At 55.9% G+C, this 23,866-nt stretch overlaps 1 protein-coding gene across 1 annotated transcript; it reads left to right on the top strand.

Moving 5' to 3' along the window:
* The first annotated feature begins 6,599 nt into the window (after positions 1-6,599).
* SCN4B (sodium voltage-gated channel beta subunit 4) lies at positions 6,600-22,973 on the top strand. Its single transcript, XM_030538514.1, has 5 exons — positions 6,600-6,641; positions 12,538-12,701; positions 14,246-14,468; positions 17,681-17,810; positions 18,705-22,973. The coding sequence occupies exons 2-5, from the start codon at positions 12,555-12,557 to the stop codon at positions 18,796-18,798; spliced, it is 594 nt and encodes a 197-aa protein (XP_030394374.1). The 5' UTR covers positions 6,600-6,641; positions 12,538-12,554; the 3' UTR covers positions 18,799-22,973.
* The last annotated feature ends 893 nt before the right edge of the window (positions 22,974-23,866 follow it).

Raw genomic sequence — 23,866 nt, 5'->3', positions numbered from 1 at the left:
GTGAACTGTTGTGAGACTTCACATAGACAAATAGTTATGAGAGAGTCTTTTAAATACTGAAAATGTGTGATGCAGAGTCTGATGGAATGTAGGGAAATTATTTCACTGCATCATGTCTCCTGTAGAAAGAAAGTAGCACGGGGGCAGCAGATTTTAATATTTTTTGGTGGGATCCAGAAAAGGTCCAAGGGAGTTTTGCTATGGGATGGGGCTCGACGTCAGTACTGAATTTACAATGGTGCCAATGGTGCCATGGCAACAGGCCCATGCTGCATCTCGCTGCAGACACAGTGCTCAGAATTAAGCGATGTTCTCAGGGCTATTGTACGCTATAGTAGTTTTCAATTGCCTGATAAATGTTTCAGCCATGCCACCTTTTCACTCAGCTATATCCTGATTAGTGGTGACTGGGAATGGGGGGCAGGGGCAGGGAGTGTAGCAGATGCCAATTTGAGGTGAATATTCTCTTGTCCAGACTATACCGGGTTTATGGTGCTTTGTGCCATGGACAGGAGCAAAGTGGCTGGTGAATAACCAAGAATCTGGTTAATAATTGTTCTCTAAATTCAGCTTTCTTCTTTCTCTCTCTGTGAATTATCACTAATTCAAAATAGTAGTGTGCAAATTGACTGGATAATGGTAATAGCATAATCTCTTCTTATAACATTGTAAACCCTACTACTAAAGTGAGGGGGCTCTGGGTGGGGAAGTGCAGGGCACTGTGCAGCTGTGGAAGGGCTGTGGGGGGTCTTCAGCTAGAGGGTGACTGGGCAGTGAGAGGATCTGTTGGGGGGTTCTGAGTGGGTGGGGAAGTGGTCTGGGAGGGCCCTGGGCATGGGGGTTTGTGGGGGTCTCTGGGTGGTGTGGCACTGGGCATAGGGAGGCAGAGGGGTGCTGGGCAGGGGTGTGTGGGGGTCTCTGGGTGGTGTGGCACTGGGTGTAGGGAGCCAGAGGGGTGCTGGGCAGGGGTGTGTGTGTGGGTCTCTGGGTGGTGTGGCACTGGACGTAGGTAGTCAGAGGGGTGCTGGGCAGGAGTGTGTGGAGGGGTCTCTGGGTGGTGTGGCACTGGGCATAGGGAGTCAGAGGGGTGCTGGGCAGGGGTGTGGGGGGGTCTCTGGGTGGTGTGGCACTGGGCATAGGGAGGCAGAGGGGTGCTGGGCAGGGGTGTGTGGGGGTCTCTGGGTGGTGTGGCACTGGGTGTAGGGAGCCAGAGGGGTGCTGGGCAGGGGTGTGTGTGTGGGTCTCTGGGTGGTGTGGCACTGGGCGTAGGTAGTCAGAGGGGTGCTGGGCAGGGTGTGGGGGGTCTCTGGGTGGTGTGGCACTGGGCGTAGGTAGTCAGAGGGGTGCTGGGCAGGGGTGTGTGAGGGTCTCTGGGTGGTGTGGCACTGGGCGTAGGTAGTCAGAGGGGTGCTGGGCAGGGGTGTGTGTGGGGGTCTCTGGGTGGTGTGGCACTGGATGTAGGGAGCCAGAGGGGTGCTGGGCAGGAGTGTGTGGAGGAGTCTCTGGGTGGTGTGGCACTGGGTGTAGGGAGCCAGAGGGGTGCTGGGCAGGGGTGTGTGTGTGAGGGTCTCTGGGTGGTGTGGCACTGGGCATAGGTAGTCAGAGGGGTGCTGGGCAGGGGTGAGTGTGTGGAGGGGTCTCTGGGTGGTGTGGCACTGGGCATAGGGAGTCAGAGGGGTGCTGGGCAGGGGTGTGGGGGCCTCTGGGTGGTGTGGCACTGGGTGTAGGTAGCCAGAGGGGTGCTGGGCAGGGGTGTGGGGGCCTCTGGGTGGTGTGGCACTGGGTGTAGGTAGCCAGAGGGGTGCTGGGCAGGGGTGTGGGGGGGTCTCTGGGTGGTGTGGCACTGGGCGTAGGGAGCCAGAGGGGTGCTGGGCAGGGGTGTGGGGGCCTCTGGGTGGTGTGGCACTGGGTGTAGGTAGCCAGAGGGGTGCTGGGCAGGGGTGTGGGGGGGTCTCTGGGTGGTGTGGCACTGGGTGTAGGGAGCCAGAGGGGTGCTGGGCAGGGGTGTGGGGGCCTCTGGGTGGTGTGGCACTGGGCGTAGGTAGTCAGAGGGGTGCTGGGCAGGGGTGAGTGTGTGGAGGGGTCTCTGGGTGGTGTGGCACTGGGCATAGGTAGTCAGAGGGGTGCTGGGCAGGGGTGAGTGTGTGGAGGGGTCTCTGGGTGGTGTGGCACTGGGCATAGGGAGTCAGAGGGGTGCTGGGCAGGGGTGTGGGGGCCTCTGGGTGGTGTGGCACTGGGTGTAGGTAGCCAGAGGGGTGCTGGGCAGGGGTGTGGGGGCCTCTGGGTGGTGTGGCACTGGGTGTAGGTAGCCAGAGGGGTGCTGGGCAGGGGTGTGGGGGCCTCTGGGTGGTGTGGCACTGGGTGTAGGTAGCCAGAGGGGTGCTGGGCAGGGGTGTGGGGGGGGTCTCTGGGTGGTGTGGCACTGGGCGTAGGGAGCCAGAGGGGTGCTGGGCAGGGGTGTGGGGGCCTCTGGGTGGTGTGGCACTGGGTGTAGGTAGCCAGAGGGGTGCTGGGCAGGGGTGTGGGGGGGTCTCTGGGTGGTGTGGCACTGGGTGTAGGGAGCCAGAGGGGTGCTGGGCAGGGGTGTGGGGGCCTCTGGGTGGTGTGGCACTGGGCGTAGGTAGTCAGAGGGGTGCTGGGCAGGGGTGAGTGTGTGGAGGGGTCTCTGGGTGGTGTGGCACTGGGCATAGGTAGTCAGAGGGGTGCTGGGCAGGGGTGAGTGTGTGGAGGGGTCTCTGGGTGGTGTGGCACTGGGCATAGGGAGTCAGAGGGGTGCTGGGCAGGGGTGTGGGGGCCTCTGGGTGGTGTGGCACTGGGCGTAGGGAGCCAGAGGGGTGCTGGGCAGGGGTGTGGGGGCCTCTGGGTGGTGTGGCACTGGGTGTAGGTAGCCAGAGGGGTGCTGGGCAGGGGTGTGGGGGGGTCTCTGGGTGGTGTGGCACTGGGCGTAGGGAGCCAGAGGGGTGCTGGGCAGGGGTGTGGGGGCCTCTGGGTGGTGTGGCACTGGGTGTAGGTAGCCAGAGGGGTGCTGGGCAGGGGTGTGGGGGCCTCTGGGTGGTGTGGTACTGGGTGTAGGTAGTCAGAGGGGTGCTGGGCAGGGTGTGTGGGGGTCTCTGGGTGGTGTGGCACTGGGCGTAGGGAGCCAGAGGGGTGCTGGGCAGGGGTGTGGGGGGGTCTCTGGGTGGTGTGGCACTGGGCATAGGGAGTCAGAGGGGTGCTGGGCAGGGGTGTGGGGGCCTCTGGGTGGTGTGGCACTGGGTGTAGGTAGCCAGAGGGGTGCTGGGCAGGGGCGTGGGGGGGTCTCTGGGTGGTGTGGCACTGGGCGTAGGGAGCCAGAGGGGTGCTGGGCAGGGGGGTAGCATGGTGCAGCATGGGCCCACACCGAAGGGGAAGAAGCAGGATAGCAGCACAGGGCTGGACAGTGCCCGTCTGGCAGCTCCCGGGTTGTAAACAGTGCCCTTATACTGGGCTGGGTGTTTGAGTGAGGGGGGCAGGCTCTGAGCTGGGGTATAGCAGGGGGCGCAGACATGTGGGCTCTGGGAGGGAGTTAGCACATTGTAGAAGAGAAAGAAGCTGCAGTGATTTCATACAGACATAGAAACTGACAGAGACACTTTTACAAAGTCAAAGCATGAGAGGCAGAGTTTGAGGGAGGGAGGGAGGGAGGCGGCGTCTGTACAATATTAATACAATAGAATTTGCAATTCTAAGGAAGGGTAGAAGGGAGTACAGCAGAATAGAGACAATGGATTTCAGGAAGGCGGATTTTGGTAAGCTCAGAGAGCTGATAGGCAAGGTCCCATGGGAATTAAGACTGAGGAGAAAAACAACTGAGGAAAGTTGGCAGTTTTTCAAAGGGACGCTATTAAGGGCCCAAAAGCAAGTTATTCCGATGGTTAGGAAAGATAGAAAATGTGGCAAAAGACCACCTTGGCTTAACCACGAGATCTTGCGTGACCTACAAAATAAAAAGGCGTCATATAAAAAATGGAAACTAGGTCACATCACGAAGGATGAATATAGGCAAATAACACAGGAATGCAGAGGCAAGATTAGAAAAGCAAAGGCACAAAATGAACTCAAACTAGCTATGGGAATAAAGGGAAACAAGAAGACTTTTTATCAATACATTAGAAGCAAGAGGAAGACCAAGGACAGGGTAGGCCCACTGCTCAATGAGGAGGGGGTAACAGTAACGGGAGACTTGGAAATGGCAGAGATGCTTAATGACTTCTTTGTTTCGGTCTTCACTGAGAAGTCTGAAGGAATGTCTAGTATAGTGAATGCTCACGGGAAGAGGGTAGGTTTAGAAGAGAAAATAAGGAAAGAGCAAGTAAAAAACACTTAGAAAAGTTAGATGCCTGCAAGTCACCAGGGCCTGATGAAATGCATCCTAGAATACTCAAGGAGTTAATAGAGGAGGTATCTGAGCCTCTAGCTATTATCTTTGGGAAATCATGGGAGACGGGGGAGATTCCAGAAGACTGGAAGGGGGCAAATATAGTTTCCATCTATAAAAAGGGAAATAAAAACAACCCAGGAAACTACAGACCAGTTAGTTTAACTTCTGTGCCAAGGAAGATAATGGAGCAGGTAATCAAAGAAATAATCTGCAAACACTTGGAAGGTGGTAAGGTGATAGGGAATAGCCAGCATGGATTTGTAAAGAACAAATCGTGTCAAACTAATCTGATAACGTTCTTTGATAGGATAATGAGCCTTGTGGATAAGGGAGAAGCGGTGGATGTGACATACCTAGACTTTAGTAAGGCATTTGATACAGTTTCACATGATATTCTTATAGATAAGCTAGGAAAGTACAATTTAGATGGGGCTACTATAAGGTGGGTGCATAACTGGCTGGATAACCGTACTCAGAGAGTAGTTGTTAATGGCTCCCAATCCTGCTGGAAAGGTATAACAAGTGGGGTTCCGCAGGGATCTGTTTTGGGACCGGTTCTGTTCAATATCTTCATCAACGATTTAGATGTTGGCATAGAAAGTACGCTTATTAAGTTTGCGGACGATACCAAACTGGGAGGGATTGCAACTGCTCTGGAGGACAGGGTCAAAATTCAAAATGATCTGGACAAATTGGAGAAATGGTCTGAGGTAAACAGGATGAAGTTCAATAAAGATAAATGCAAAGTGCTCCACTTAGGAAGGAACAATCAGTTTCACACATACAGAATGGGAAGAGAATGTCTAGGAAGGAGTATGGCAGAAAAAGATCTAGGGGTCATAGTGGACCACAAGCTTAATATGAGTCAACAGTGTGATACTGTTGCAAAAAAAGCAAACGTGATTCTGGGATGCGTTAACAGGTGTGTTGTAAACAAGACACGAGAAGTCATTCTTCCGCTTTACTCTGCTCTGGTTAGGCCTCAACTGGAGTATTGTGTCCAGTTCTGGGCACCGCATTTCAAGAAAGATGTGGAGAAATTGGAGAGGGTCCAGAGAAGAGCAACAAGAATGATTAAAGGTCCTGAGAACATGACCTATGAAGGAAGGCTAAAGGAATTGGGTTTGTTTAGTTTGGAAAAGAGAAGACTGAGAGGGGACCTGATAGCAGTTTTCAGGTATCTAAAAGGGTGTCATCAGGAGGAGGGAGAAAACTTGTTCACCTTAGCCTCTAAGGATAGAACAAGAAGCAATGGGCTTAAACTGCAGCAAGGGAGATTTAGGAAAAAGTTCCTAACTGTCAGGGTAGTTAAACACTGGAATAGATTGCCTAGGGAAGTTGTGGAATCTCCATCGCTGGAGATATTTAAGAGTAGGTTAGATAAATGTCTATCAGGGATGGTCTAGACAGTATTTGGTCCTGCCATGAGGGCAGGGGACTGGACTCGATGACCTCTCGAGGTCCCTTCCAGTCCTAGAGTCTATGAGTCTATGACTATTTCACCGCATTCAGCCTCCTGGCTGGAGCAGTAACAGCCCCGCAACACGTGTGTGGGACAGAGAGGAGCTGCGGTGGCTGAGCTTTGACAATGTAGGAATTGGGAGGTCTGTGCCCAGCCCCAGGAAGCCGCCCCCTGCTCCGGGGCTGACATGCAGCGTCCTGGGAGCAGAACGAAAACAGCCTCTGCCCCCCCGCAGCCCCCGACACCCCCAGATTTGCGAGCACAGCGGATGGCTCATCCCCAGGGGTCGCTGTTCCCCCCTCTTCCCCTCCTTAAACGGGGGGTTTGTCCCCGCACAGGGTCTGGCAGCGTCTCCCCCCCCAGGCTGAACCCCGGCTACCCCCCCCTCCCGATTTTCCCCCTTCAGCCCCCTCCCGCCGCTACCTAACGCAGTTTGATCCCCCTGGCCAGTACATTTCTGCCCCCTGCTCAGACCTGGCAGCCCCCCCGCGGTGCTTTCAACCCCCCCCCAAAGGGCAGGCAGCAAATCGTGAGTAGAAGTGAGGGCAGAGAGAGGGCAGCGAGGACAGCACAGGTTACTGCGCATGCTCCGTGCAGCCCGAGCGGGTCTGGAGCACGCCCCTGCCGGTCCCCAGCTGGCTGCAGTCTCCGCTCGTCAGGCACCCGCGGCTCTGGCTCCAGCCTCGCCCCTGTCCCGCGCGCCCGGCACCGGCACCGGCATGGCACAGGCGGGCGGGAGCGGCGCCCGGAGCGGGCCGGCGGCGGCGGCGGCGCTGCTGGGTAAGGGGCTGCGAGCGCGGAGCCCGGGCATCGCTGTGCTGCCCCCGGGATCAGCCGGAGGGCTCCGCTTTTCGGGGCTCCCCACCCCGGGGCACAGAGCGCGTCCTCTGCGCCACCCGCTCGGCGCCCCGGGCTCCGGCCTGAGGCTGGGACTCGCCCTCCAGCCGGCTCCGGGAGCCCCGCACGGGTGACAAGGCTGCGCTGCCCTCGGGGAGAGTGCGGAGCAGAAGCCGCTGCTGCAGTGCACCGGGGCGAGGCAGGGCGTAGCTCCTGGGGCCTCTCCTCACCCCAACTACCTTTATTACCCGGTTATTAAGTGCCAGCCACGTCCTGCCGCTAATGGCCCGAGTTTCTGCCTTGCTGGAGCCTCAGACAGCACACGGCCAAATCCGGGCTCGGGGAGGGGGCAAGTGAGGCAATTTGCCCCGTGCTCCATAGGGCCCCCCCCAAGAATATAGTATTCTAAAGTTTTGCAAGTTTTTGTGTGGAAGGGGCCCCTGAATTCTCTGGGCAGGCTTGGGGCGGTGAAATTGCTAGAGCTGGCCCTGGCAGCGGGGTGACTCTGGACTTGCACCCTGTCAGTGAGGGTGCCCTGTGTTGAGGAGTGGGGCAGGAACTTGCTGTTGGTAACTAGTCCAAGGGAGTTGTGTCTGGAGGCTGGAGCGCATGGTCGTCAGGGCTTGGAGACGGGCACCGGTTTGGAGCAATGGTTCACAGCGTGGCCAGTGCCAAGGGCTCACAAATCAGGAGTCGAGCCCCCCAAATCAGGAGACTTTTACAAAATAGTAAATGTTGGGCTCTTTTTTTGATGGCTGGTTTCTCAGCCTTTAGGGAGCTCTCAGGCCATGTGTTCAGGCTTTTCTCTGCAGTCTGGAGGGCTGGAATTTACTTTTGTTCTAAAGGAAACTTGAGAGTCTCATGTACTCACAGGACTCCAGGAGCTGGTGCTTTAGGAAGAACATCAAATGTAACAAGGCTCCCCAAATAAATAGAGAGAGTCAATTAATTCTGGACAGTTTGCACTATCCCACCCACTGTTGCAATGATATGGTCCTGTATGACAGTGTGTATCTTTCTACATACTAGACCCCTCTGAGCCTCTGTTCCTATGTTACTGTAATTTAGTAGCTTTAACCATTTCTGTAAGTCCCATAAACACTGAAGTTATTGTTTCTTCCTCCTCGAAAAATATTTACATTTTAAAAGTAAACTCTATGTTTCCATGAGGAAAGATCAACCCACAGCAAATAGCTTGCTTTGACTTCCGCTGCTCTGCAGTGAGTCGTGGGTAGTCGGCATTGCACTTTCATCCACAATCTCCCAGTGCTCCACTCAGGACTGGGGCGGATGACCTCCATTGTGCAGATGTGCAATCTGAGGCACTGGGGATAAGTGACTTGCCAAGGTCGCTCCAGGAATAGAACCCTGGCTCCCAGGCCTTTGCCCTACCTGCGTCAAATACTAATATATACGCAGTGGTGTCTCCTTTGCTGTTTTCTCTCATAGGCGCCATCATTCTCGCTGTGCTGATCTGCTGGCAGGGGGTACAGCCAGCTAACTGCTAAAATTAAATGGGGAAAATGTGTCAGGGACCAGAGGAAACAATTGTGAATGTTTAATGCTGCTGAGAATATTAATAGTTATGGATTTAAAAATATTTGTCATACCTTCCTTCCCAGCAGAGGAAAGAAATGCATATCCAGGGCCCTGCTTGGAGCATAACACCCAAATCTGAGCTTGGGGGAGGTTCCGTAAAGTGCCCCGGCTACATCCAGGGGCTAGGAGCCAAGACATGCTGTGGCAGCTTTTTCTGGTGCTGTTTTCTCTGTCCCAGCAGGCCCCACATATGGCTGGTTCAGAGTGCCCTGTACCTGCCGAGGGTGTGGTTATCTGCTAGGCAGTTGTCCTAGTCTGTGCAGGGAGTTGTTCTTTGAACCAGGGCCCGCTCTAGGTTTTTTGTTGCTCCAAGCAAAAAAAATTTTGGCTCCCCCCACCTCAGCCCTGGGCTCCTCCATCGCCCCCCTGCCGCCCCAGCCCTGGGTTCTCCCTGCACCCCCTTCTGCCCCAGCCCTGGGCTCTCCCCCCCACCCCACCCGCACTCCCTGCTGCCCCAGCCCTGGGCTTCCCCCCACCAGTGCTGATTCCGCCTGCTTCCCCCCCTCGCCTCCAGCCGGTCTGGTGCTGGCAGGGTCAGGATAAGCAGTGAGGCTCCCGGGCCATGCAAAAGCCCAGGGTCCCTCCAGCCAGGGATCCAGCCTCTAGGACCGGCCAAGACCTGGGACGGCAGAGCCGGGGGACTGTCTGGCAGAGGGCTGAGGAGCCAGGGCAGGGCAGCCCCAAAGGGAGCGGAGCCTCGGAGAGTGGGACGCGGGCCCCACACGGCAGTGCATGGGGCAGCAGTCCCCACTATGGCTCAGCTGCTGCTCCTGGCTGCCCTGCTGCAGTCCCTGGGTGGCTCGGGCCACTTCGCCCAGCCCCGGCTGCGGTGCTGGGGGCAGCTGCCCTGTGGCACCTGCAGGCGTCTCCATGCGCCCCATGGTGCGGCCCCTAACCCGAGTATCCTGCACTCAGAGCCTGCCCGGCCATAAAGTGTGGGCGCTGCTCCCCGACGCGAACTGCAGCAGCCCCAGGGCACCCCCACATGCAGGATGCACTGCTGCTGCCAGGGCCAGCTCTAGCTTTTGCCACCACAAGTGCAAAAAAAAAAAAATAATAAGGCTGTCTGTGGAATGCCACCCCTGAAAATGTGCTGCCCCAAGCCCCTGCTTGGTTTGCTGGTGCCTGGAGCTGGCCCTGCTTTGAACAGAGAATCCGAAAACAAGAATTTAATTGAATTTTCAGTACTTAAAATCCACTGCCTGTTGGAAAACTCCAGTGAGGGGCTTCTGGTAGGGCAAGGAGCTGTTGGTTCTCAAGATAATTTTAAATGAGTTGGAGAAATTAGAGAGGGAGGGACTGGGATATCAAAGGAGCTTGGAGTCCAGTGAGATTTAGGTGCCTAATTCCCTTAGGTGTCTTTGAAAATCCCAGCCCAGATAACCCAAGGGCAGCCTCATTTTAAGAAGGAAAAACTGGCCATGTGTTGTCATAGTTAGAACAGAGGCTCAGATGTTTTAAGCTGGAGTCATCTTGAGTTCTAAGGCCAGGTGATGGTTCTTCTGATCTCAGGAAAGAAATCGGACCCCTTTGTACCTCAGGCAACTCAGCCAGTCTTAAACACAAAAGGGGGGCGGGGAAGGAATCTCAGGGCAAATTGTCTGCAGCTGAGTAATTTAATTCTGCTTTTCAGTGGCTGCGGCTGTGAGGCTCATTGCACAGTCAGGTCTGGCTAGCCAGAGCCACCCCCAAGCAGGACTCGGGGGCAGAGAGGGAGTGGTACCTCGATATTACAACAGAGGAAGTGCTAACAGCTCTGCTCTCCTTCAGGGACCCTCACAGACTGTCCAACTCCTGTACCTCAAAGGGGTGGTTGTGGCCGCCCCCCGCCCCCCCAGCATGCCGAGGTACCTAGGAAAAGGGCTGAAGTGTAAAGGTTCTTGTACGATGGCAAAGGTGTAGTCTGCTCCAAGCGGACTGTGAGCTCTCCCCTCCTTGGTGCTGTGTGGCAGGGGGTGGGGAGGAGGAGCCCATCTAGCCTGAGGAAGGGGTTCTGTCCCCAGTGAGCTGTCTGTGGGAGGGGACCAGGTTGATTGTTGTTAGTGATAGAAGTGCTCTTCTGCAGCCCTTTGTAAAACAACAGAGGCCTCCAGTGGCCATATAGGTGAATCCCAGTCGCCCATTGCACTGGGCCCTCCGGGTCACGTTTCTGCCTCACAGTGGGATGCTGCCTGCTCCAGTCGATTTCAGGTGCTGTCCTGACCTGTCCCATGGCTGGTTGGGTTGTTTCAGGTGCAGTCTGCTCGGGCAAGCCCAGTGCAATGCGGACGGGGTTACGTGAGAATTGTTTTCAGTGATTAGAGCAGGCCAGGGAATGGGGAGTTAGAGCTCCTGCCTGGGTTCCAGTCCCAGTTCTGCCACTGACTGTGGGACCCCCTGGGAATTCAGCCAAGCTGCAGGGTGCTGGGAGGTTTAATGTTAGCAAAGAGCTTTGAGAGTTTTGGTTGACGGTGCTGCAGCTGGGCATTGTTATTCCATGGGAATGTGCCAGCTCTTTCCTCCCCAGGCCAGTCCAGTGGGTGTTCCCTGTGGAGAAGAAATGGGACAATGCTGCAAAAACCTCGCTGCTCCTGGCTTAGTGTTTCCTGCTGCCCTGCTCGGGTGTGTGTGTGTGCGTGCGTGTGTCTCATGCCCGGGTGGGCAGAGGATTTAAAATGCCGCCAGTGGCTAGAGTGAGTGGAGAATTCAGCTTTGTTAATGTTTTAAGCCCGCTCTGTGGTGATGGGGATAAGCTCTGTCCCCCAGTGCAGAGCAGTGGGGCTTGGGCCCTGCTGCATGTTTGAACAGCCCTTCTGATGTCTCAAGCAACCACCCTTGGTCTTGGCAACACGGGGCAACTCAAATTTCTTGATCTGAGAGCAGCAAAGAGAAGTCTTCTAAAGCTGCCGCATTAGCAATGGAGGCAGAGGCAGAAAGGACACACGTCTACACAGGCCTCCTCTCTTTTGGTGCCTTTGATTGGTTGCTGCCACGGGACTTGTGCTGAGCTACACCACCCTGCTCTTTGCCATGTCACAATGTAGGAATTTATTACCTTGGTTTTAAAACGTGTTTTGTGTTTGCTCCAGTTTGCTTTGCTTGGAGGGCTTGGGCTCAAGGACATTTTTGGAAGAAGCCAGTGACAGCTATAGCAAACATTCACTAATTTCTGTAGCTCGCTTGCGCCTGTCTGGACAGAGTTCTTACAGACCCTGCGATGCAGCCCTGCCCTGCCCTTTCCCTCAGGAAGGGGAGGCCCAGCTTCACTGAGGGAGGATGTGGGCCTGAGGGAGGTGGCTCCTCTGGAGGGAGCATCTCTGCTCAGGTGCCCCACCCCACCCCCCTGCCTCCTTGGGGGACGCAGGCAGCACTGGACAATACTGCTCTGAGGGTGAGGAGTTGACTGATGACCCCAGGGGAGCCTGTCCCTCCTGGAGCCTGATGGGCCAGCAATCCTGCTCCCCAGCAGCGATGGGTCGCTGGGGGGATTGGTGTGAAGGGACAGATCTAACCAGACAGACCCTCTCTCCCCCAGGACGGTCACAGGGAAACCCTGCCCTGGAGAGTCGAACTCCTCGTAAATATTCTCTGGCACTGCCACTCTCCTTTGGCTCCTCTGGGCCTGGCTGGCTCTGACCCCTCCAGGGAGCACCTAACCCCTGGGCTGCTCTGCAGTGTTAAACATGAGAACAGGTTCACCCCAGTGTCATTTATCAAAGATCCCATAATCCCTCTGTCTGGCTCGAGGGTGCGGTTGGGCCTCATGACTAATGTCTCCTTTCTCACCCTCCAGAACAGCTCCCCCTTGCGGCCCTGCCCTGCCCTAGGCCATGGCCCAGATGCCAGGACCCATCCAGCCTGGATTATGGGGGTGGTGCTTGGCTTGTAGACACCTGAGCAGGACTGAGAGCTCCAGAGTGTGGACGCCAGGGGCCTGGGAGTGAAAGGCCAGAGCTGGGAAATGCTCCCCTCCCTGCTGAATGGTGACACTGCTGCTGGCCATTGCCTTTTCCCAGGGCGTGGTCCTGAGGCTCTGTCCTGCTCTGTGTCCTCTAGGAAGGCAGCGCGGAGACTGGCTAGGTTAGTCTGAGGCATGTGGTGCCTCCAGGGAGCCCAATTAATGGAGCAGCAATCTCATCTTACCACCAGGTGACTGCATGACTGTAGCCTCTGGGCATGCCCCAGGAGATGCTGTCTCTGAATGGGAATCGGGTATTGGGCGCTGCCCCTGTGGAAACTGATTCTCTCTTTCCCCGGGCAGGTTTCCATCTCTTCGCCATGGCTGTCACCTTGGAGGTCTCAGTGGGGAAAAACCACCTTGTGATGGCTCTGAACGGCTCAGAAGTGCAGCTGCCCTGCATCTTCACCACCTGCATAGGCTTCAAGGACCTTGACTTCACTTGGTATTACAACAGCACTGAAGTGGTGCGTGGCACTCTCTGCTCCTTGCTGGGTTTGATTTCCAGTTCTCCCGGGTCCCCCTGGCACAGACCGGCGGCTAGCGCTTCAAACAGTGATTTGGATCCTGTTTCTCCTGCTTTAGGACACCCTGCTGGCCACGAGGGATCTAGTTTGGCAATTTCCCTCTCAGAGCCCACTACACCCTAATGGCTGGGCACCATAACTGCCCACAGGAGACACCGCTAGGTGGAGCAGTTTCTCCCGCTCGGTTTGGCCACAGCAAAGTCACCATTTCATTTCCTGTAGGCATGTCTGTGAGCTTCGGCTTGGAAATGTCCCATTTCACTCAGGAGCAGGTCAGCACTATGCAAAACACAGTGAATTTTCCAGCTAAACAGGCCCTTTCTCATGCTCGCCATGAGATGCCAAAGGGCCATTGATTCTGAGAGGCGTCACTTTTCGCCCCTCTGCCTGCTAGTGTGAGGCATTGCTTCCTCCTGTCGGCCCAGCTGCCCTGCAGCCCTCCCAGCCTTGGACAGCTGGCAGAGGACCTTGGAGCCTGCCTCTCTGGCCAGGTATGCACAGCACTAGCTGCTGGAATGCACAGCTCCTCTGCGTTAGCCTTGACATGGCTGTGTCCGCTTCTGAGACAGGCACGCTTGTGGCTGACTGCAGCTCATGGATTCCTAGGGGCAGAAGGTGGCTAATGCAGCCACCTGGCAACTGAGACAGGCCAGCTGCTTTCATGATGGCCTGTTGACTGGACTGCCCCATTCTTTGCCCCAAGCATTCAGCTGCTTCTCCCTTTCATGTGGGAGGCAGGAGGTGGAGGGTATATGTGTGCGTGTGCAGAAATGAGGGAGGGGAAGAGTTCTGGGGCCCAAGAGGCACTAAACACAGTCGTCATTTCATACAAACGTGGCTTAATAAGGAGAAGGGCCCCCCCCCCCAGCATTTGGCCAGATGCAGGTGAGAAGTGGGGTAGTTAACCTCATGCTGAAGAGTCAGGAAGGAGCAGTATGCATGGAGTATGGTTCTGCTCTGCCTCCATTAAGAGACCCCCCTCCACTCTGCTCAGCCCCTTGACTTTCCCTGTTGATGACTGTTGCATATCACTGGTACATACCTAGCCTGCAGGAGACATCTCGGGGGTGGGAAAGGGGTGTGCTGAGAGGAATAACTGGCTCTGGGAGCCCTGGGCAAAAGCCAAGCATTTAGATTGATTCTTCCCCTCACCCGGAGGAGACAAAATCCTCGGAAAGAAAGGGAGGGATGGAAAGAGAATTTCTTGTCCCCTTGTAATCCATGTCTACACTACAGCTGTCGTTGACCCATGGCACTGTTACAGCTTGCTTGTCCCTAACCTGGATGCAACATGGTTACAAACTGTCATGTAGATGGGCCCCAACCCTCAGCCTTGGTAGCTCTGTGCCTGTACCACCCCTGGGCTGTGTCTGACTCAGCCGGTAGAGCTCTCAAGGCCTTCCTTTGTCTGGGGCTTGCTGAGTTTGCGGCCTGACTGTGCTGTTTGCTTGCTCAGCATCCTGCTGCATTCCCTCCCACTGCAGATATACCGTGGGAATATAAAGAACAAAGCATCCGAGCCGACGATGCTGTATGCAGACCCTCGGGTTCGGTTAATTGGCACAACCACTGGGAGGGAAAACAACATCTCCATCTCCATATTTGTGGACTTTGACAATGCTGGGAAGTACACCTGCCATGTGAAGAACCCAAAGGAAATGAATGCTGAACACAATGCCACCATCATCCTCAAGGTGGTCCAGGAGAGTAAGTGTTTGCCAGGAGGACCCCCTCCCACCCTCACTCCGCTGGTGCCGATAGACAAAGGTTCCCCTGAGTGACCAGCAGGATCGGGCAAAGCTGAAACAAGATATGCTGCTAGTGGCATACCAGGGGACTGGGACTCAGGGCTGCTGGGTTCTGTTGGGTTTCCATCAGTGTAAAGGAAAGTAGAATCTGCTCCCAGGAGTTCTAGTCTGGCTCAGGTGACCATAGACTCATAGACTCTAGGACTGGAAGGGACCTCGAGAGGTCATCGAGTCCAGTCCCCTGCCCTCATGGCAGGACCAAATACTGTCTAGACCATCCCTGATAGACATTTATCTAACCTACTCTTAAATATCTCCAGCGATGGAGATTCCACAACTTCCCTAGGCAATCTATTCCAGTGTTTAACTACCCTGACAGTTAGGAACTTTTTCCTAATGTCCAACCTAAATCTCCCTTGCTGCAGTTTAAGTCCATTGTTTCTTGTTCTATCATTGGAGGCTAAGGTGAACAAGTTTTCTCCCTCCTCCTGATGACACCCTTTTAGATACCTGAATATACCAGGTATATTCTAGTTAGTCTTCAGCAAATGGCTGCGTCCACCTCAGAAAAGAGCCCCAGGAGAGGCACCTGTTTAGGAGAGGATCAAGGTGGGATTGGTCTAGGGGCATTGGCAGAATTAGGGGTCTTTCACTTCACACCCCTCCTCCTGCCAAGAAGTAAGGCCGACCACTCAGAGTGGGCTCTGGCTTTTAGCTCCCTTGATCTATTTTGGGTGCCTAACTTGAGACCCCTCATGCTGAGCACCCACAACCTGAGACACCTACAATCCCTCCAGGAGATGATGGCTAAAATAAAGATATGGGCCATCTCCTGTGGGCCCTGCTATAGGCCAGTAGCCAGAGGCACAAGGAGGGCATTCATGGGGCAAGCTCCCTCCATGGCTTACGGTCAAGTTGAACCATGAGCTGTGCAGTTGCTGGAGAAAGCTTAGGGCAGCAGAGACTAGAGCAGGGGTCGGCAACCTATGGCACGCGTGCCAAAGATGATACGTGAGCCGATTTGTAATGGCACGCTGGAGCCTGCCGGGACTCCAATGTGCCATTAAAAAATCCTGCCGACGTGGCAAGCTGCAGGGTCCGCGCTCCTGGCCGGAGCGCCGGCCGAGCGCAGCAAGCCGCCGGCTCCTCCCCCGCCTTCCCCTGGAGCCCTTCCGCCGTGCGCACAGCGCTCTGGGGGCCAGGGCTGCGCGCTCCCGCCGGGCAGCATTTGGCTCCGTGGGGAGGGAAAACCACTCCCCGCTCATCCAGAGCCCCGCCGCCACACGGGCAGCGCTCTGAGGGGCAGGGCGGGGCTGTGCGCACGCGGCAGCGACAAAACTCTGGATGAGCGAGGAGCCTCATGGTAAGGGAGTCGGGGGGGTTGGGTAAGGGGTGGGGGCAGTCAAGGGACAGGGAGCAGGGTGGGTTGGATTGGGGGGTAGGATCCGGGAGGGGTGGTTAGGGGTGGGAGTCTCTGGAGGGGGCAGTTAGGGAGCAGGGGGGGTGGATGGGGCATGGGAGTCCCAGGGTCTGTTAGGAGGTGAGGGGTGGATAGGGGTCAGGGCAGTCAGGGGACAGGGAGCAAGGAGGGTCCTGGGGGGCAGTTAGGGTGGGGGTGGGGTCTCTGGAGGAGGTGGTCATGGGACAAGGAGCTGTGTGGGGGTTGGATGAGTTGGGAGTTCTGGGGAGGCTGTCAGGAGGTAGGGGTGTGGAGAGGGGTTGGGGCAGGCCAAGAGCAGGGGGGATTGTATGGGTCCAGAGTTCTGGGGGTCCTGTCAGGGGGTGGGAGTGGTTGGATGGGGCATGGGAGTCCAGGGGGTTCTGTCTGGGTGTGGGGGTGTGGATAAGGGTTGGGGCAGTCAGGGGACAGGTAGGGGGTAGGGTCCTACAGGGGCAGTCAGGGGTCAAGGGGCAAGGAGGCTTAGCTAGAGGGTGGGCTCCCAAGAGGGGGTAGTTGGGACAAGGAGTGGGGGGGGGTTGGAGGTTCTGGGGGGGCAGTCACCTAGCCCTCTGCCCTGAGCCCTGACCCCTCCCCACCCCCACAGCCCTCTGCCCTGAACCCTGCAGCCCCCCCCCCCCAGGCCCCTGCCCTGAGCCCTGTACCATCCAGCCCTCTGATTCCTTCACCCCCTCCCATGACCCCAGCCCTGACTCTGGCACCCCACACATACCCAGCCCTCCTACCCTGATATCTGCATCCCCCTCACATGCCCCCAGCCCTCTGCCCTGACTCTTGCACCCCCCACATCCCCAGCCCCCCCCCCACATCCCATGCACCCTCCATATCCCCACCCCCACCCTGAGCACCAAACGGGAGCTGACCAGGTAAGTGCCTCCACACCCAAACCTCCTGCCTCAACACTGAGCCCCCTCCCTCATTCTAGCTCCTGGCCAGACCCTTCACCCCCAGCCCTGTGCTCGGGGCACTCCCACCCTCAGCTCAGTACAGAGAGATGAAGAGAATGGGCCAGAACCAGGGAGACAGTAGGTACCCACTGTATGTGGGCAGGGCAGGGCCGGGACCCCAGACCAGCAGTGGGCTGAGTGGGTCTGGCAGCCGGGATCCCAGCTGGCAGGAGCTGGCGGATGGAACCCCAGAGCCACAGTGGGCTGAGCTGCTCAGCCCACTGCCAGTCTGGGGTTCTGGCTGCCAGATCCTTCCCAGCAGGGGTCCTGGCCGCAGGCCCCACTCAGCCCACTGCCGGCCTAGGTGAACAGAAGCCCAGACCAGCAGCGGGCCGGCTGCGTAAGATCAACATTTTAATTTAATTTTAAATGAAGCTTCTTAAATATTTTGAAAACCTTGTTTATTTTACAGTACAACACTAGTTTAGTTATGTAATATATAGACTTGTAGAGAGAGACCTTCTAAAAAACATTAAAATGTATGACTGGCACACGAAACCTTAAATTAGAGTGAATAAATGAAGACTCTGCACAGCACTCCTGAAAGGTTGACGACCCCTGGATTAGAGGGTGACACCCATGGCTGTTCGACTTTAAAGACTTGAACTGTTCTGCAGAGCAGAGGCAGCTGAGGGGCCCCTGCAGCTCCGGTGATGGCCGAGGGCTGAGTGTCCGTCTCCTGCTGCTCAGGGCCAGAGACACCATGCTGGTGGGACTCTTCTGGCTGGCACCTACTAACATCTCCTCTGGTGCTCTCTCCTGCAGTGGTACCCGTGGACAACACGCTGACGCGCATCATTGTGGGAACCGTGGGCGGGCTTGTCGGCCTCCTCATCCTCATCCTCATCATCAAGAAAATCGTCCTGCTCATCCTCAAAAAGTCTCAGGAGAAGAAGTGAGTACAGATGGGCTTCCCTTCTCCTAGCCCCCGCTGCATCTGGCTGGGGGGTGCAGTGCGTAACCCTGGGCTGGGATTATGCTGGGTGCAGCCTCATGTGTACCACATGCATGGATGTTTGTGCTCTTTCTGACACTCCTCCCCAGCCCATACACCTGGGTGTTCACAAGGAGAAGGCAGGAGGCAGCATGACCCAGCAAGCTGGACCCAGAGCTGGAAACTGGGCTCTTCTGAGTTCTGTTCCCAGCTCTGCCTCTAGCTGGCTTTTCACTTCCCCATTGCCCCAACTGTAAAACGGCCAGGGACACCCAGCTAACAGGTCATGGGGCCAGCACGAGGATTTGTCTAACTGGTGCAGACATGCACAGAAGCCTGCTGCTGCCCTGTGGTTGGACAGTTCCCTGTGACCTGCCTTGCCCAGTCCTATTGTCAGTGCCCGAAGCACAGGGCCTCCCTTGGAGAGTGTGGCACAAACACTGTTAGCTCTGTGTTGGGGTTGTAGTCCTGAGTCCTCTGCCCAGCATGGGGAAGGCACGGCTCTTTGAAAGTGGGAGCCAGGGACTCCTGGCGTCTGCTGCCCACTCCCTCTGTGCCCTGCAATGTGTCACTTGACTTGTCTGCCCCGTGGGAATGATAGTGCCTCTTGGCGAGCAGGGAGGATCCGGGCACTAGTGCCAGTCTAGTTTTGGAGCCATGCCTGCACATCTCTCCCTCCAGGGCTGCAGTGGGGGGCGAGCTTCCCCATAGCTCTGAGTGCATACACCCCTGCGGCCTGGTCTCTGACAGGTGGGGAGGGGCAGTGACGCCGGGAAGAGGGGGCCAGGTGCACATTCAGGCCGAGGGGGGCTGCAGGCACCAGCCAGCTGCTGTAGGTGCTGTTCTCTCTCCTAGGAAGGAGTGTCTCGTGAGCTCCTCAGGGATCGACAACACTGAGAATGGTCTGGCAGGCTCCAAGGCGGAACAGAAAGCTCCACCAAAGGCATGAAGCAAACTCAGTCTGACCCACGAGGCAGCAAAACTCTAATGGCGGGGGGAGGGGAAATCTATTGTATTTTGAAACTAACCATGTTTGAGCCATCTCTGTATTACACACAGGCCTGCAATTTGCGCCGCTTCTCAGCCCAGACTTGGAATGCTGTGTGGCCTGGGAGCAGGCAGCTCTATTCTCTCTGGGAGGAAGTGGGTACTCCCTGCGATGGAGCTTGAGCTGGGGTGGGTGTGTGTTTTCACGTGGTGCATGCGAAAGAGCGGCTGGGTTGTCACACACAAACGGCGTGAGGGCACTGAGCAGAAACGGTGTCTTGCGAAGTTGAGAGGGGGTGGGTGTCTCCTGCCTGGCTGCCAGGGGTGCTAACCTCTGGGAGGAGGCTGTGCATCAGGCAGAGGGCAGCTAGTTCCTGGAGCACAACTCGCTGGAGTGCAAGGCTGCATGGAAGACTAGCAGCAGAGAGAGATGCTCCTGTCCCTGCCTGAGCATAGGGCTGGCTCAAGGAGGAAGGGGGCTCTGCTGCCATTCCAAGCACACTTCTGAACCAAATGCCCAATGCCATCTTTACCAAGCCTGGCTTTAATCTCTTTTCCTAACTGGATGAGGTAGCAGCGGGGGCCCCTGCTGCTGCTCCTGGGATGAGCTCTCCCTCCCCTGCCACTTCCATTCCACCCCAGCAGCTGAGCTGCCCACTCAGTCAGTCTGGGCTTGTGCAGCTCTGTGGTACAGTCACCAGCTGCAGTTGGTGCCAAGGGTGGAATACGCTGCAGCCAGGGGTGGCTGTAGTCACGGGGGGGCTATGTCCGTTAGTTACATACAGCAGCCATTCACCTGCTACCCTTTGTGATTGCTATAGGCCTGGATCTCCACTGCCTTGCCCCTGGTGTCCTCACTTGCACTAGTGCAAGGGGAGTGCAGAGCACTGCCAGTCTGACTTCCTTTGCACATGGCTGCACAAGGTGCACAGGTCCTTCGTCTGGCTGCCTGGCAAACCTGCCCTGTGAGCTCTGTGTGGAAAAGCTGGGTCAATAGTAAAGTGTTGGAGGGAGTAAGGGGAAGGATTCATTCCTCTCCCTGCACTTTGTCACTAGCACTCACCTGGCTCATGGTGAGGGCACTTGTTCTGCTCTGGGGTGTTCCCTGTCCTGCTGGCAGCAGTGCTGCTTGTGGGGGAAGGGCAGCTGGGACACTCGTGTAATTCTTGTTCTCTCCCTTCTGGAGGGTCCTTGTGACTCTGCAAGACACCATGGTGATGGGCGTGCACCTGGAAGGAGGCAGCTGGAGTGACAATCTTCAGGTTTCTGACTGTCCTCCTGGGACAGAGGAAATATTGACAAAGTGCATCTGAGCCCTCGAGCTGAGGGCAGTGGCTGGTTCTGTGTCCAGTGCTGGCTGTGCTTTTACCTTCAGAAATCTCGACTCCCCTGCCCCCTGAGCAGCATTCAGGGGAAAAGGAGTCCAGATTCTGTGTTGGGTCTTAGCTGGGCTCTGGAGCATGGCACTGCGATCCCCACCAGGCTGCATTAGCAACGTTCCCAAAAAACCAGGCCCACATTCTGCCTTCTGTTACGTGTGCCCAGACCCAGTGACGCCCGTGAGCTGCACGGGAGCAGCCCCTTGGAGTCCCCTTGCTGTCCCAGAGTGACAGGGTGGCAGTGAGGATATTGTCACCCTTCCTGGTCTGGTACAACCCACCTGGCAGAGCCACTCCCTCTGGAGCACTGGAGTTTTCTGTGGAACTACCAGAGCATCCTTTCGTCTTCCCTATGCGGATTGGCTGCTGCAGCCCCATGTCCTCACTGGATATGCTGGTGCAGAATTGGTGCCACGCTTTGTGACATCCCCTCCGGGAGGTTTTGTCTCCCACATGGGCTGGTGAGGTACCAAACATGTCCTCTCCCTGAGCCGTCTGACACCCCAGTCCCAGCTGCACTGACAGTCCCTTTGGGGCTCAGCCATCTCCCGGAGCTCTGCCCTATGACGCTGGTCACATCTCCACCAAACACAGCCTTGTCTCATCCCAGGGAACACAGGGCTTTACCAAAGAGTTGCCATGTTGCTTGGTAACACCCGCAGTGCTGGGAATATTTTTGTTTTAGCAGCGAGCGCCTTATCGGCCTGGGTGCTGTCTGCATGTCCCTGCAGTGCTGCATAACCAAGCAGAGCTGCAGGTTCTTTGCATTGTTCAGCCCCACAGGGGTAGGGAGCACCAGATTGTAAAGAACAGGTTTGCACATCCCTGCCACGACTGGGTGCTTTGTGCCATAGGGAGCAGCATGAATGGAGCTAGGGATTGTACTAAGCATAGTGTCTTCCGAAGGAGCCAATCCAGGCGAACTGGGGAATCCGTTTGGAATTTGTTTAAATAGCACCAGCCCCGCAGGGGATTTTCCTGCCAGCGGAAGTTGGGGGATGTGCTGGGAAGTGCACTTCATGGAACGGAACCAAGCGGGGGAACGCTTTGGCTGCGAGAGGGCTGTGTATTAATGAGGAACTCCAGCGATGGGACTGGAGAGCCCGGGAGGCCAGTGCTAGGTGAGGACAGCCCTGAGTGATGCAGGAAGCCCACCGAAGTCTTTCTCTTGATGTCGCTGGACTTCGGGTCAGTGCCTCAGTGACTGTGATCATGAGAGTTAGTGCTGCAGAAAGTGAAAACGTCCAAGCGCAGGGAGAGTGGCCAGAGGCTGGCTGGGGACGAGGCCGTGGCTCCAGACTGATGTGCTGGCGTGTGTAAACACGGGCCGCAAGATTGTTGCTGTAAGGCACCGGGCCTGATTCTCCTGCCCTATGCCTACTTTATGCTGGTTTCAGTTGAGTCACTTCTGATGCCCAGGAAGTGAGTGGTGGGGTGTGAAAGGCCAGAGAACTGGCGCCCGTGACTGCTGGTGAATGGGTCTGCCTCCCTTCTCATGGGTACACCTGCCTGCCCCACCAGATGCTTCCTTCAGGGGAGATCGGGAAATGGGTGGGCGCGGTTCACACCGAACGCTACATTTCCTTCGTGTTGCAGACCTTAGCTGCGCCGTCTCATTTATGTGGGTATAAATCAGGAGTAACGCCACGGGAGTCAGTGGAGTAAACCCAGTGTAAACCTGGGGTATGTGGGAGAAGAACTGGGCCCAAAGTTCTGTCCCCTGCTCCTGTTGCCCCAGTTGCGAGGGGCTGCTCAGGCAGCAGGGACAGAGGCCGGGGAGAGGGGCTGCTCGAACGCAGCTTCAGACAGCAAAGCAAGTGGGGAAGGCGGCTACTTGAGGAGTGGGAGCAGATGATGGAGCTACATTTCTAGGCTGCATGTTTAAACCCGGTAAGCTGTGGTGGTTCAGTGGCTCCTGTGAGTCGTGTGTTTCAGCCCCGTCCCTGATGGACAGAGGTCCACATTCGAGGCTGCACCAACTGCTTGAGTCTGTAGAGAGAACCAGGCAGTGGAGTTCCCAGCTCCGCCTTAAGGCAGGGTGGAGGCTAAGTTCCCATGCAGGATTTCTGAGGGCGTTCAGCCAGGAACTATCCCCGGGGTGGGGTGGGATTCCCTGTTTTTATGCTGTGGAAGTGCCGGACAGCTCCTTGAGTTCTGTGCTGTGGACATGCTTAGGCATCTTCCCAGCCCGTGCCCCACAACCAGGAAAAGACGAGGTTGTCAAAGTTGCTGCGTCTGCCCAATGGCAGAAGAAACCATCGTGAAATGCATCTGAACAAAGGTGTTGTGTAGGCCTATGAGCAGGGCCCATGCTCTGTGCTGCCTGCCTGCGCTCATGCCAAGCGGAGCAGTCTGGAATACACGCCTTGGCTGCACTGGCTCACCCTGTCCTGTGTTCTGCTGTGGCCGATGTACATTCAGTTGCTCTCCCCACTGTGTGGCATGTACCTGGCCGGTTTTCTAGGGAGAAGTTGCCGTATTTTTTCCCTCAGTTCCGGTTTTAGCCTTTAAAGCTTGGCGCTTACAGTAACAGACATGGAAGAAGCTGACCTACGCAAATCATTTGTGTAATGGATTGAAATGGGAAAAATGGCTCATTCGGTTTCCCTTTCCCTTAAAGAATGTGGAGCTCCATTCGCTATGCAGGGAGGGAGTATGGGCTAGTCATGGTTAGAGGACTTGGATTCAGGACTCAGGTTCTGTTCCTGGTTCTGCTGCTGACTCACTGTGTGACCTCAGGCAAGTCGCTTTGCTTCTCTGTGCCTCAGTTTCCCCATCTGTAAAATGGGGATAATAATACTGACCTACCTCACAGGTGAGTAAACATTTGTAAAGTGCTTTGAAATCCTTGGACGACAAGTGCTATAGATGGGCACAGTGTCATTAGGCGAGAGCTACTTGGAAGGGTAGAAACTGATCAGGTGAAACATACATGTTGTATTTCACTGTCAGTGTGGAAATTGGATTTCTCTCTGGACACTTACACCTTCTGTTGGTACAGCTGGCGAGACCTGAGAGACCTTTTCAGTTCTGTTCTGTTTGTGACTTTGTCCACACGCTAGAGTCAGCCTGGCTGATTCATGGCTGATCGATGGGGCGTCCTGTCTCATGCTCTAGCCTGATGACAGGAAGCTCCCATGCACACTGTTCCCCGGTCCTGCAAAGAGGCTCCTCTCAGTAACAACAGCAGCAATATTGACACTGAAGAGAGAGCAGGCAGTTGTTCAGGGAGAGGTGCCAGGGACATGATGGAGTTTGCTAGGGACATTGCTATTGAAGGGGCTTTGGTACTGCAGTGATGGGTGGCCACATAAACCCTGAGACAGAAACAGGAGCTGGAGCAGAGACAGGCCTGAGATAGTTGGGGTTGTTCTCTGACTTTAAACCCTTGAGTACATGGGGAGCTAGAAAATCCTTCTCCATATAAATGAAAGGGATTAAAAACAGCCCCAGACATGCTATTATTCCCAGGTGCTGTAGCTGAAAATGGAAATTTAAAAAATTCTCCATCTAAAATAATTCTAGTTGACTGTGACCCTTTAAAATAATGTGATTTGTTGTTTGAATGTCATCAGCGAATTCCTTCATTCCTTGTGTGGGCTGTATCTTTGCCTTTGTTCCTGAGGCTAAGGAACTAAACTCTGCTGTTCT

This window comes from Gopherus evgoodei, chromosome 19 (assembly GCF_007399415.2).
Source record: "Gopherus evgoodei ecotype Sinaloan lineage chromosome 19, rGopEvg1_v1.p, whole genome shotgun sequence".
In the NCBI taxonomy this organism is placed as follows: domain Eukaryota; kingdom Metazoa; phylum Chordata; order Testudines; family Testudinidae; genus Gopherus; species Gopherus evgoodei.
This window is presented reverse-complemented; position numbering and strand designations above follow the sequence as displayed.